Source organism: Somniosus microcephalus, chromosome 2 (assembly GCF_052327205.1).
Source record: "Somniosus microcephalus isolate GS21.2 chromosome 2, FLI_Smic_1.0, whole genome shotgun sequence".
Taxonomy (NCBI): domain Eukaryota; kingdom Metazoa; phylum Chordata; class Chondrichthyes; order Squaliformes; family Somniosidae; genus Somniosus; species Somniosus microcephalus.
Genome location: NC_140988.1, coordinates 347,085,490 through 347,099,247, shown reverse-complemented (window position 1 = coordinate 347,099,247; position 13,758 = coordinate 347,085,490). Strand labels below are relative to the sequence as shown.

Genomic DNA, 13,758 nt, shown 5'->3' with positions numbered 1-13,758 from the left:
GCCACCTCCAGCGTGATCCCACCACCAAACACATCTCCTCCTCCTCCTCGGCATTCCAAAGTGACTGCTCCCTCCAAGACACCCTGGTGCACTCCTCTATCACCCCCAACAAGCACAGGAGATGCAACACCTGCCATTTTACCACCTCCCTTCTCAATGTCCAGGGCCACAAACACTCGTTCCAGGTGAAACAGCGATTTACTTGTACTTCTTGGAATTTAGTATACTCTATTCGCTGCTCATGATGCGGTCTCCTCTACATTGGGGAGACCAAATGCAGATTTGGTGACCAGATTGTGGAACACCTCCGTTCATAGAAACATAGAAGATAGGAGCAGGAGTAGGCCATTCGGCCCTTCGAGCTTGCTCCGCCATTCAATGAGATCATAGCTGATCATCCAAATTCAGTACCCTGTCCCTGCCTTCTCCCCATATCCCTTGATCCCTTTAGCCTTAAGAAATATATCCAACTCTTTCTTGAATATATTTAATGAACTGGCCTCCACCGCCCTCTGTGACAGAGAATTCCACAGGTTCACCACTCTCTGGGTGAAGAAATTCCTCCTCATTTCAGTCCTAAATGGCTTAACCCTTATCCTTAGACTATGACCCCTGGTTCTGGACTCTCCGGCCATCATAAACATCCTTCCTGCATCTAGTCTGTCCAGGCCTGACAGAATTTTATAAGTTTTATAAGTCCATAAGCGCGACCCCGAGCTTCAGGTCACCTGTCACTTTAATTCTCCGCTCCACTCCCACTCTGACCTCTCGGTCCTCGGCCTTTTACACTGTTCCAACGAAGCTCAACGTAAGCTTGAGGAACAGCACATCATAGAATGGTTACAGCACAGAAGGAGGCCACTCGGCCCGTCGAGCCCGTGCCAACTCTGCAAAGCACCTCAGCTAGTCCCACTACCCCGCCCTTTCCCTGTGGCCCTGCAAATTTCTTTCTTTCAGGTACTTATCCAATTCCCTTTTGAAAGCCACGATTGAATCTACCTCCACCACCCTTTCAGGCAGTGCATTCCAGATCCTGACTACTCGCTGCGTAAAAAAGTTTTTCCTCATGTCGCCTTTGGTTCTTCTGCCAATCACCTTAAATCTGTGCCCTCTGGTTCTTGACCCTTCTGCCAATGGGAACAGTTTCTCTCTATCTGCTCTGTCTAGGCGCCTCATGATTTTGAACACCTCTATCAAATCTCCTCTCAACCTTCTCTGCTCTAATGAGAACAATCCCAGCTTCACCAGTCTATCTACGTAACTGAAGTCCCTCATCCCTGAAACCATTCTTGTAAATCTTTTCTGCACCCTCTCTAAGGCCTTCACATCCTTCCTAAAGTGCGATTCCCAGAATTGGACACAATACTTCAGTTGAGGCCGAACCAGTGTTTTATAAAGGTTCATCATAACTTCCTTGCTTTTGTACTCTATGCCTCTATTTATAAAGCCCGTATGCTTTTTTAACTGCTTTCTCAACCTGCCCTGCCACCTTCAATGATTTGTGCATGTATACCCCCAGGTCTTTCTGTTCATGCACCCCCTTTAGGATTGCACCCTTTATATTTCCTCTCCTTGTTCTTCCTACCAAAATGTATCACTTCGCACTTTTCTGCGTTAAATTTCATCTGCCACATGTCTGCCCATTCCACCAGCCTGTCTATGTCTTCTTGAAGTCTATCACTATCCTCCTCACTGTTCACTATACTTCCAAGTTTTGTGTCATCTTCAAATTTTGAAATTAAGCTCTGTACACCCAAGGCTATGTCATTAATATATATCAAGAAAAGTAGTGGTCCTAGTACCGACCCCTGGGGAACCCCACTGTGTACCTTCCTCCAGTCCGATAAATAACCGTTCACCACTACTCTGTTTCCTGTCATTTAGCCAATTTCATATCTAAGCTGCCATTGTCCCTTTTGGGCTTCAACTTTGCTGGCACTTTATCAAACGCCTTTTGGAAGTCCATGTACACCACATCAATTGCATTACCTTCATCATATCTGAATGCGCGAAGCATTCGCAACAAAATAGATGAATTAATTTTGCAGATAGAAATTAACAGCTTTGATCTAATAGCTATAACGGAGACGTGGTTGCAAAGTGGCCAAGGTTGGGAACTAAATATTCCAGAATACTTAACTTTTGGAAGAGATAGACAAAATGGAAAAGGAGGGGTAGCCCTGATAATAAAGGATGTGATAAAGACAGTAGAGAGAAAGGATCTTAGCTCCGAAAATCAAGAAGTAGAATCAGTTCGGGTGGAGCTAAGGAACAGCAAGGGGCAGAAAACATTGGTGGGAGTTGTTTATAGGCCCCCAAACAGTAGTTGTAATGTAGGGCAAGTATAAATCAGGAAATTAGAGGTGCATGTAACAAGTAATAATGGGGTACTTTAATCTATAGATAGACTGGGCAAACCAAATTTGCAGTAATAGTGTAGAGGACGAATTCATGGAATGTATGCAAGATAGTATTCTAGATCAGTATGTTGAGGAACCAACTAGGAACAGGCTATTTTAGATCTAGTATTGTGCAACGAGAAAGGGTTAATTAATAACCTTGTAGTAAAGGGGCCTTTAGGGAAAAGTGACCATAATATGATAGAATTTTATATTGAATTTGAAATTGATTTAGTTAAATCCGAAACTAGGGTCTTAAATCTAAACAAAGCAGGTATGAGGGGCGAGTTGGCCACGGTAGATTGGGAAACTACAATAAAAGGTACGACGGTAGACAAGCAATGGCTAGCATTTAAAGAATTAATACATAATTTACAGCAAATATACATTCCTTTAAGGCACAAAAACCCCACAGGAAAAGTGGTGCCACCGTGGCTAACAAGAGAAGTTAAAGATAGTATTAGATCAAAGGAAGAGGCTTTTAATGTTGCCAAAAAGAGTAGTAAGCCTGAGGATAGGGAGGATTTTAGAATTCAGCAAAGGAGGACCAAGAAATTGATAAGGAAAGGGAAAATAAAATAAGAGTACATCTGCGAGAGGCATAAAAACAGACTTTAAAAACTTCTATAGGTATGTAAAAAGGAAAAGATTAACGAAAGTGGGTCCCTTATAGGCTGAGAGAGGAGAAATTATAATGGGGAATAAGGAAATGGCAGAGAAATTAAACTAATACTTTGGGCAGGATTTTCATTGGGCCTCGGAGGCGGGATTGGAGGTGTGTTGGGGGTTAAAATCTCGAAATCGGGGGGCACGAACCCATCCCGCCCCCAACCCGCCTCCATGTCAGTTTCAAAGGAGGCGGATACCCAACCTGTGCTGGGACCCGCCTCCCCGAGGCGGGAAGGGGATTAGTGCCAATTAACTGCCGGTTAACAGGTAGTTAACAGACAGTTTTTAGCCTAATCCCTATTTTTATTGCTGAAGTGTGGGATTCCCGACGGCTCCAAAGCACGCCAAGTTAGCAAGATGGGCCGTCGGGCTGAAGGACTTGGAGGGTTCGAGATGTCCGGTGTTCAGGTGAGTGATGGGTGCATGAGTGCAAAGGTAAGTGTGTTTGGCGTGTGTAAAGTGTTTAAAGAAGTTTTACTTACCTTTACAGCCTTCCTTCCTTCAGGTCTCTGGAGTTGCTCATCTCACTGGCACAGAAAGCAGAATGGCCGCAAGCTGTCAAAAGTTGCAGCATTCAGCTTTCTGTTCTGGAGAGATCTCTAAATCAGCCTGAGAGGAAGGAATTAACTTGGAGTACAGATTGTCAAACAGCTGTCAAACGCTGATATTTCATCTGTCAAAAGCTTTGATGTCACCTGTTGCCGGGTGGCCCTTAATTGGCCTGCTGAGCCCGCTGGGCGGGCTCAACAAGGTCAATCAAGTAAAAATTGCGTGGGTTGGCCACAACTCGATGGAGGCGGGACTACAACCCCAAAAGTTGTAGTCCCACCTCCTACACGCCTCCTCAATGAAAACCCAGCCCTTTGTGTCTGTCTCCATGGAAGAAGACGCAAAAAACTTCCCGGATAGAGTGGAGAACCAAGGCTCTAGCGAGAATGAGAAACTGAAAGAAATTAGTATTAGTAAAAAAATAGTACTGGAGAAATTAATGGGACTGAAAGCCGATAAATCCCCTGGACCTGAAGGCCTACATCCTAGGGTTTTGAAACAGTTGGCTATAGAGATCTTCTTAGGCAGTCCCTCGGAACTGAGGATGATTTGCTTCCACACTAAAAATGTGTTCTCAGGTGACTGATGAGTCCAATGCGGGACCTACAGTCCCAGTCACAGGTGGGGCAGACGGTGGTTGAAGGACCGGGTGGGTGGGGTGCTTGGGTTGACGTGCGCTCCTTCTGCTGTTTGCGCTTGGCTTCCGCTTATTTCCAGCGAAGAGACTCGAGGTGTTCAGTGCCTTCCCGGATACTTCTCCTCCACTTTGTGCGGTCTTGGGCATGGGATTCCCAGGTGTCGGTGGGGATGTTGCACTTTTTCAAGGAGGCTTTGAGGGTGTCCTTGAAGCGTTTCCTCTGCCCACCTGGGGCTCTATTGCCGTGTCGGAGCTCCGAGTAGAGCGCTTGTTTTGGGAGTCTCGTATCGGGCATGCGGACGATGTGGCCCGTCCATAGGAGCTGATTGAGCATGGCCAAAGCATCGATGCTGGGGATGTTGGCCTGAGCGAGAACACTGACGTTGGTGCGCCTATCCTGCCAATGGATTTGCAGGATCTTGCGTAGGCAGCGTTGGTGGTACCTCTCCAGTGCTTTGAGGTGCCTGCTATACATGGTCCATGTCTCTGAAGCATACAGCAGGGCGGGTATCACTACTGTTCTGTAGACCATGAGCTTGGTGCCGGGTTTGAGGTCCTGGTCTTCAAACACTCTCTTCCTCAGGCGACCGAAGGCTGCATTGGCACACTGAAGGCGGTGTTGGACTTCGTCATTGACGTCTGCCCTTGTTGACAGTAGGCTCCCGAGGTATGGAAAGTGGTCCACGTTGTCCAAGGCCTCGTCATGGATTTTGATAATCGGGGAGCAGTACTGTGTGGCAGGGGCAGGTTGGTAGAGGACCATTGTCTTACGAATGTTTAGTGTAAGGCCCATGCTCTCGTACGCTTCGGTGAAGGTGTTGATGATGGTTTGGAGTTCGACCTCAGAGTGTGCGCAGATGCAAGTGTCGTCTGCATACTGTAATACGATGACAGAGGATGGTACGACCTTGGATCTGGACTGGAGGCGACGGAGGTTGAACAGTTTCCCGTTTGTTCTGTAAATCAGCTCCACTCCAGCGGGGAGCTTACTGAGGGTGAGATGGAGCATTGCAGCCAGGAAGATCGAGAAGAGCGTTGGTGCGATGACACAGCCTTGCTTGACCGTATGTGAATTGGGTCTGTGGTGGATCCATTGGTCAGGCTTGCATGTCGTCGTGAAGCAGGTGGTGGATGGTGACAAACTTTTGAGGGCAGCCGAATTTGAGGAGGACACTCCACAATCCCTCACGGTTGACGGTGTTGAAGGCCTTTGTGAGGTCAAAGAAGGCCACGTACAGCGGTTGGCGCTGTTCCCTGCATTTCTCTTGTAGTTGACGCACGGTGAAGATCATGTCCATTGTGTCCCTTAGTGGGCGGAATCCGCATTGCGACTCTGGGAGGAGCTCTTCAGCCACTGGGAGAAGGCAATTGAGGAGGATTCTTGCGATGACTTTCCCTGTGGCAGACAGCAGGGAGGCTCCTCTGTAATTACCGCAATCGGACTTGTCACCTTTCTTGAAGATGGTGACGATTACAGTGTCTCTGAAATCCCCTGGCATGCTCTCCTCCTTCCAAATAAGATAAATGAGTTCATGTATTCGTGCCAGTAGTGCTTCTCCGCCATGTTTTAGCGCCTCTGCGGGAATTCGATCTGCTTCTGAGGCTTTGTTCTTCAGTTGTCGGATGGTCTTTTCAACCTGATGCAGGGCTGGGGTTGTGCTGAGGTGGTGGTGGGTAACTGCGGGATGGAGTTGAGGACACTCTCGGTGAAGACAGAGTCTCGGTTAAGGAGATCTTCAAAGTGCTTCTTCCAGCGGGCACTGACTGCCTCTCTGTCCTTCATGAGTACCTTTCCGTTCTTGGCCCGCAGTGGGGTAGGACCTTGGGTGCTTGGGCCGTGGGTGCTCTTGACTGCGCTAAAGAATCCACGCATGTCGTGGTTGTCGGCTAGCTGCTGGATCTCCTGCACTTTCTCCACCCACCATAGAAACATAGAAGATAGGAGCAGGAGTAGGCCATTCGGCCCCTCGAGCCTGCTCCGCCATTTAATGAGATCATGGCTGATCATCCAAATTCAGTATATTCAAAATGAGTCTTGACAAAGGGCTTTGACCTGAAACGTTGACTCTATTTTCTCTCCATGGATGTTGCCTGGCCTGCTGAGTTTTTCCAGCATTTTCTGTTGTTATTTCGGATTTCCAGCATCTGCAGTATTTTGCTATCAAACAAATTCAGAACCCTGTCCCTGCTTTCTCCCCATATCCGTTGATCCCACCATCTGTTCTTTAGGTCACGAGTTTTTTGTTGGACCTCGGCCTTCAGGCTTCTGTAGAGCTGCTTTCTTGCTCTCGAGTTGTGTTGCTGTTTCCAGATCAGGAGCTTGCAGCTTATTAGCTCCTGGATCTCCTGGTCGTTCTCGTCGAACTAGTCTTGGTGTTTCCTGGTTGAGTGACCGAGCGTCTCTTCACAGGTGCTGATTATGGAGGCCTTGAGTGCAGACCAGGTGCTGTGGACACTCTATGGCCTAGAAATTGAGGTTGCGCTGCGCCGGGGCTTAACGCCGGAAATTTAGCGCCGGTGCTAAGTCGCGCTGTGCGCGCCAAAAATTCAGTAGCGCCGCGCCCAAACGGCTGCCGGCGCTACTGAAGGCTGTTTGCGCCTGAAAACTGGCGCTATGCGCCGCATTGCGGCGCTATTCCGGCGCTGCGGCGCCCGATGCGGTGCGGCAGGCTCGGGAAGTGCAGGCCTCCTCCTTCAGTTGAGGAGCTGCCTGCACCCGCCCGCTGGCCGGTAAAATCTTCACAAAAATGAGCCCGGCACCTCGGGGAAGTGCCGGGCTCGCAGCCGAGAAGCATCTGTTCCGCGGGGGGGGGGGGGGGAGTCCGGGAAGGGAGGTGCGGGCAGGCGGCCGGTGGGAAAGCGGCCGGCCGCCGCTCCACCTTTATGCGCCGGCGCAAAGTCGTGCAAGACTCTGTTGCCAGAGTCTTAGTTGCGGCTGCCACGGGCGAGGCGGCCGCAACTGAATTTCGGCGCTGGGGCCCGTCACCACGGCAATCGGGACGCTGCGCACACCGATGATGTCATCGGTGCCGGCGCAGCGCTACCGGTGTAACGCCGATGTTGGGCCCTAGTCAATTTCAAAACCGGCTGTAAGTCCAGCGCAATGCCCTCTAGCGCTGCAAAATGGGCGCTAAGCCCACTCAATTTCTAGGCCTATGTCTTTGAATCACTGGGAGTCATCAGGTTGGTTGTGAGGCACAGGCTGAATAGGGCTTTCTTAGTAGGGTCTTTGAGTGCGCCAGCGTTGATTTTCCTGTGGCATTGCTTCTGTTGCTGCTGCTGTTTTGGGGCTACGTTGATGGAGATGACAGGCAGTGGTCTGTCCAGCAGTCGTCAGCTCCTGTCATGGCACGGGTGATGCGGACGTCCTTGCGCTCCCTTGCTCGGATGATGACATAGTCCAGCAGATGCCAGTGCTTGGAGCGAGGGTGTTGCCAATGAAACCTTGTACTTGTGTCTCTGATGGAACAAGGTGTTGGTTATGACAAGGCCATGTTCTAGGCATTTCGTCAGGAGGAGGGTACCGTTGGAGTTGGCTTTCCCTACCCCCTCTGCTGATCACACCTCCTCAGAGGTCTGTGTCCTTTCCAACTCTGGCGTTAAAGTCGCCAAGGAGGATCAGCTTATCGCCCATTGGGACTCGAGACCGGGATTATTTGAGGCTGGAGTAGAATTCCTCTTTGGTCTCGTCTGTGGCTTCCAGTGTTGGGGCGTACGCACTGCTGACCGTAGCGCACTGGCTAGGGTGAGCCGTAGAGTCATGAGGCGTTCGTTTATTCCACAAGGGGTGTCTCTGGGACGTTCAACTAGCTCATTTTTAAGGCGAAGCCTACCCCATGGAGACGGCGTTCTTCTTCAGGTTTGCCGTTCCAGAAGAATGTGTACCCACCGCCTTGCTCCTTGAGCTGGCCTTACCCTGCCTGCCGAGTCTCGCTTAGGGCGGCGATGTCTATGTTGAAACGTCTGAGCTCCCGGGCAACGATAGCAGTACGGTGTTCAGGTCTGTCGCTGTTGGGGTTGTCCATGAGGGTCCTGACGTTCCAGGTCCCGAACTTCATTTTAAAGGGTGGAAGATGCCTGTGCGTGAATTATTTTAACATGGGGTGGCCGTTGTACACCAGCTACCACACGGGCTTGACAGAGCAAGGTCTTGGTCCAATGGCAAGGGGATCCATGATGATTGGAGACCAGGCTCTGCTACATTGGCCTAGCACACACACACAAACATACTCCTACTGTTCTCCTTCCTATAGAGATAGTGGATGCATAAAAGGAAATCTAAAAAGGTGACTCAACCGTGGATAACAGGGGAAATTAGAGACAGCATAAAATCCAAAGATAGGGCGTATAAAATAGCCAAAAAAAGCGCCAGAGCGGAAGATTGGGAACAGTTTAAGATAGAGCAAAGGAGGGCAAAGGGCATGATCAAGAGGGGCAAAATAGCTTACGAAAACAAGCTGGCGGAAAATATAAAAACTAACTCCAAAAGCTTTTATAAATATATCAAAAGGAAAAGACTGGTGAAAACCAAAGTTGGTCCATTGCAGTCAGATACGGGGGAATATATAATGGGAAATAAGGAAATGGCAGATCAACTAAATGCATACTTTGGGTCAGTCTTTACGAAGGAAGACACAAAAAACCTCCCTGGGATATCGGGAAAAATAGGGACATTGGCAAAGGAGGAACTGACGCAAATCAATATCTCTAAGGATATGGTGTTAAGGAAGCTAAAGGGATTGAAGGTGGACAAATCCCCAGGGCCTGATAACATGCATCCTAGGGTACTGAAGGAGGTGGCCCTAGAGATAGCGGATGCACTAAGGATGATTTTTCAGAATTCATTAGACTCGGGAACAGTGCCGATGGATTGGAGGGTAGCTAACGTTACCCCACTATTCAAAAAGGGGGGTAGGGAAAAAGCAGGTAATTACAGACCTGTAAGCCTTACATCAGTTGTGGGCAAAATGCTGGAGTCCATCATTAAGGATGAAATAGCGGAGCACTTAGCAAATGGGGACAGGATAGGACAGAGTCAACATGGATTTACAAAGGGTAAATCGTGCTTGACTAATCTATTGGAATTTTTTGAGGGAGTAACTGGTAGAATAGATGGGGGAGAGCCAGTAGATGTGGTGTACCTGGACTTCCAAAAGGCCTTCGATAAGGTCCCACATAAAAGATTAGCATGGAAAATTGAGGCTCATGGGATAAAGGGGAAAGTTTTGGCGTGGATAGGGAACTGGCTGTCAGATAGAAAACAGAGAGTTGGAATAAACGGCTCATTTTCTGAATGGCAGGCAGTAACAAGTGGGGTACCACAGGGATCTGTCCTGGGCCCCCAGCTGTTCACAATTTACATTAATGACCTGGATCAGGGAGTCGGATGCAGCATTTCCAAATTTGCAGACGACACTAAACTAGGAGGGGGGGTGGGCTCAGAGGAAGAGACCAGGAAGCTCCAGAGCGATTTGGACAGACTGGGCGATTGGGCGGATAAATGGCAGATGCACTATAATGTGGACAAGTGCGAAGTTATCCACCTTGGGTGCAGGAACGGGAGGGCAAATTATTATTTAAATGGCAATAGATTGGGAGAGGGGGAAGTACAGAGAGACCTGGGTGTTCTTGTACACCAGTCACTGAAGGCGAGCATGCAGGTGCAACAGGCGGTCAAGAAGGCAAACGGTATGCTGGCCTTCATAGCAAAAGGGTTAGAATACAGGAACAGGGATACCTTGCTGCAGCTGTACAGGGCACTGGTGAGACCACACCTCGAGTACTGTGTACAGTTTTGGTCGCCTCATCTGAGGAAGGATGTTCTTGCCATGGAGGGGGTGCAGCGGCGATTCACCAGGCTGATACCAGGAATGGCGGGAATGACCTATGAGGAGAGACTATGTAGTTTAGGGATGTACACACTGGAGTTTAGAAGATTGAGAGGGGACCTCATAGAAGTGTATAAAATTCTGACAGGTCTAGACAGACTGGATGCAGAAGGAATGTTTCCCTTGGCGGGTGAGAACAGAACTAGAGGACATAATTTAAGGATAAGGGCTAAACCATTTAGGACAGAGATGAGGGGGAATTTCTTCACTCAGAGAGTGGTGAACCTGTGGAACTCATTGCCACAGAGGGCAGTGTACGCCAGCTCATTAAATATATTTAAGAGGGAATTAGATATATTTCTACGGGCAAAAGGGGTTAAGGGTTACGGAGAGAAGGCGGGGACGGGATACTGAATTAAAGGATCAGCCATGATCTCATCGAATGGCGGAGCAGGCACGAAGGGCCGAATGGCCTACTCCTGCTCCTATCTTCTATGTATCTATGTATCTATTAGTTGTCATTTTCCAAAATTCCATAGATTCTAGAATGGTTCCTGCCGATTGGAAGGTGGCAAATGTAACCCCACTATTTAAGAAAGGAGGGAGAGACAAAACGGGGAACTACAGACCAGTTAGCCTGACATCAGTAGTGGAGAAAATGCTAGAATCTATTATTAAGGACGTGGTAACAGGGCACTTAGAAAATAATAATAGGATTGGCCAGAGTCAACATGGATTTATGAAAGGAAATCATGTTTGACAAATCTGTTAAAGTTTTTTGAGGTTGCAACTAGCAGAATAGATGAGTGGATGTGGCGTATTTGGATTTTCAGAAGGCATTTGATAAAGTGCCACACAAGAGTTTATTAAACAAAATTAGGGCTCGTGGGATTGGAGGTAATATACTAGCATGGATTGAGGATTTGTTAACGGACAGAAAACAGAGAGCAGGAATAAATGGGTCATTTTCAGGTTGGCAGGCTGTAACTAGTAACTGTTAATTTTGTCCCTGATTATCATTTCTAAAAGCTTCCCCACTACCGAGGTTAAACTGACTGGCCTGTAGTTGCTGGGTTTACCTTTACACCATAAGGATAAGGCTGTAAAGTGCCTTATCTTTCGATTAGGCACTTTACAGTCTTCTGGACTCAACGTCGAGTTCAACAATTTCAGACTATAAACTCTGCCCCTATTTTTTCACATGGCAGCTGTTGATGATTCTGCCGTTCCCCATTTACACCTCTTCTAGACTAATCTTTTGTTTCTTTTCTTGTCCCATTGCCATCTCCTTTTGCTTTGTACCATCATACCTTTTGTCATTTAATCTCTCCTGCCTTCCACCCTATCACAGACCTTCCCTTTTGTTCTTTCCTCCCCTCCCCCCTTTCCCTGCCCCTGCACTTGCTTAAAATCTGTTACATCTCTAACGTTTTCCAGTTCTGACGAAAGGTAATCAACCTCAAACGTTAACTCTGTTTCTCTCTCCACAGATGCTGCCTGACTTGCTGAGTATTTCCAGCATTTTTTGTTTTTACTTTATATCTAATTTGCAAATTTACTCCAACAGGTTGCACTTTTAAACCCAACTGGTTCACTAATATCCTTCAGGGAAGGGAACCTACCCATTCTGGCCTACATCTGACCCTTGTCCACATTAGATGGTTTAACTCCTAATGCCCACTGAAGTGGCCCAGCAAGCCACGTAGGGAAACTAGAGAAGGGCAGTAAATGTGGCCTTTCCAGCCTCACCCACATCCCGAGAACAAAACCTAACTAAATAAAATTGGTTTAAGTTGTGGGTACTGCTTAACTATGAGTTATTAACTGTATTTTCCCCCCCCGGGGAGGGCTCAACTCAAGAAAACCTGTTCATGTGTAAATACAGGATTGCAGGTCACATAGACAAGGCTGAAATGTTTAGATTTTTTTCCCCCAGCCACCTATATTTATTCTGTGACTTAACACCTTGTTTTATATATATATATGATTTTGTATAGGTGAGAGTAAAGTGTGACCATTTAATAAATGGTTATATTGTGGTGTCATTATTGTGTTGAGAATAACTTGAATTTCAGATCTCTCAGGTATGATAGTAAACCCGTTTTCTTTGCTCCCCTTTGCTTCCCGTCATTTAGACCTTGGACCTGAGCCGCTTGTATTCAAATGACGTCCACGCTATTGCCAGCACGTATGGCATCGAAGCTGCTCTAAGAGTCATAGAAAAAGAAATCAAAGATGTCTTTGCTGTATATGGTAAGTCTTTTTTTTCTGTTTTGTCCGTATGATTTTCACCCCTCCTTTCCTGAAGACACCAACTCTTGCTGGAGTATGGTTCTACAGATGTGAGGCCTCCTCCTGCCCCTTGCCCAAGTGGCCATTCTTCGGGTATGTGTATAGGTGGACTATTTGGCTGTGATAGCGAGAAGCATCACAGTCAAGCTCAGTTGCTGTGGATCTCCGCACATGCATTCTTTAACGCAGGGTCACTGGATAGCGATCGGGAATGGGAATTTCTACTCTTTACCCCTTGGAAATTCCGTCTCCTCCCGCACCCCCCACCGCTCTAGCCCAGGGAGATTGTGGCTGTCATCCTGGCTGAAATGAGCTAACTCAGCACATAGCTGGGACCTTCCAGGGCTGTGTGGGCCAGTTCCACGCTGGATGGCGTCTTCCCCAGCTGAGCCGTGGGAGAAGTTGTTTATGGCAAGCTTAATCGATTTGTTGGTTTGGGATAATGCATCTGTTCCACCCATCTATTGTAGAAGTATGGGTTAGAGTCATAGGGGGGAAAATTCGGGTGGTTTGTGCCTCCCGTTAGCGCCTTAAGAGGGCGCTAAAGGGGAGCAAAGCAACTAACGCCCCGGCGCGGCGATGTTTGCGCCGCTCACGAAATTGACCAGACATTTTGCGGCGGCGCTAAACACTGCCGCCAGGATCTCCTGCACCCGCAGATCGTGACGTCAGTTGAGCATTAAATGCCCCGGTAGTGCCCTGGACCGGATATTGAGTAACGCCCCTTGCATTACCGCCCGCCGCTAGCATCGACAGGTTGAGGGGAACGTTTTGCAGTCGGGAAGGGACTGGGGGAGCGCTATTTAAAGGCAACCGGTTCCTGCCTTTTTTTTTCGGCGACATTTTTGCACCACGCATTCAGAGAGAGAGAGAGAGAGAGAGACTTCTGGAGATATTCAGCGCTGTGTTGAGGAGTTTTGGGTACTGAGCAGCACTTTGCAGGTTCATTTTGATTTGATCTTCCTTGCATCAATTTAAAAGAAACTATGGGGGTTGCACTCTGACATCTTTCCCTGGGCCTCTCCATTGTTCTTTCCAGCAGATTTGATGTACAGGTCTCTCCAGGCTGAGATTCAAGGCTGCAATGAGCAAGGTGTGGATGGAGAGCAAGATCGACCCTCCCCTTTAAGAACTGGCCAGCGCCAGTGTGTCTGTGTTCCATTGCTGACTGACGTCACATGAGCTTCGCCAGCACTGAGATAGCGCCTCGGCGTTAGCGCCTTAAGAGAGGTGTGTAACGCCTGATTTAGCGCTCCAAGCACCTCCGGGGCGATAGAAGCCAGGTTTGCAGTCGGAGGTGATAATTAGCGCCAGGCACTAAACTTTACGCCCGGCCGATAATTGCATCCCAAAAGGGGCGATACCGAATTTCTCCCCCACAGAG

The 13,758-nt window shown here is 48.2% G+C and overlaps 1 protein-coding gene across 1 annotated transcript in view; it reads left to right on the top strand.

Annotated features, from left to right (window-relative positions):
- polr1a (RNA polymerase I subunit A) overlaps positions 1–13,758 on the top strand; it is a 184,159-nt gene that overhangs the window by 132,091 nt on the left and 38,310 nt on the right. The window contains exon 32 of the mRNA XM_085975489.1: positions 12,218–12,335. Within this exon, the coding sequence (XP_085831615.1) occupies positions 12,218–12,335 (118 nt within the window). The remainder of the gene's footprint in view (positions 1–12,217; positions 12,336–13,758) is intronic.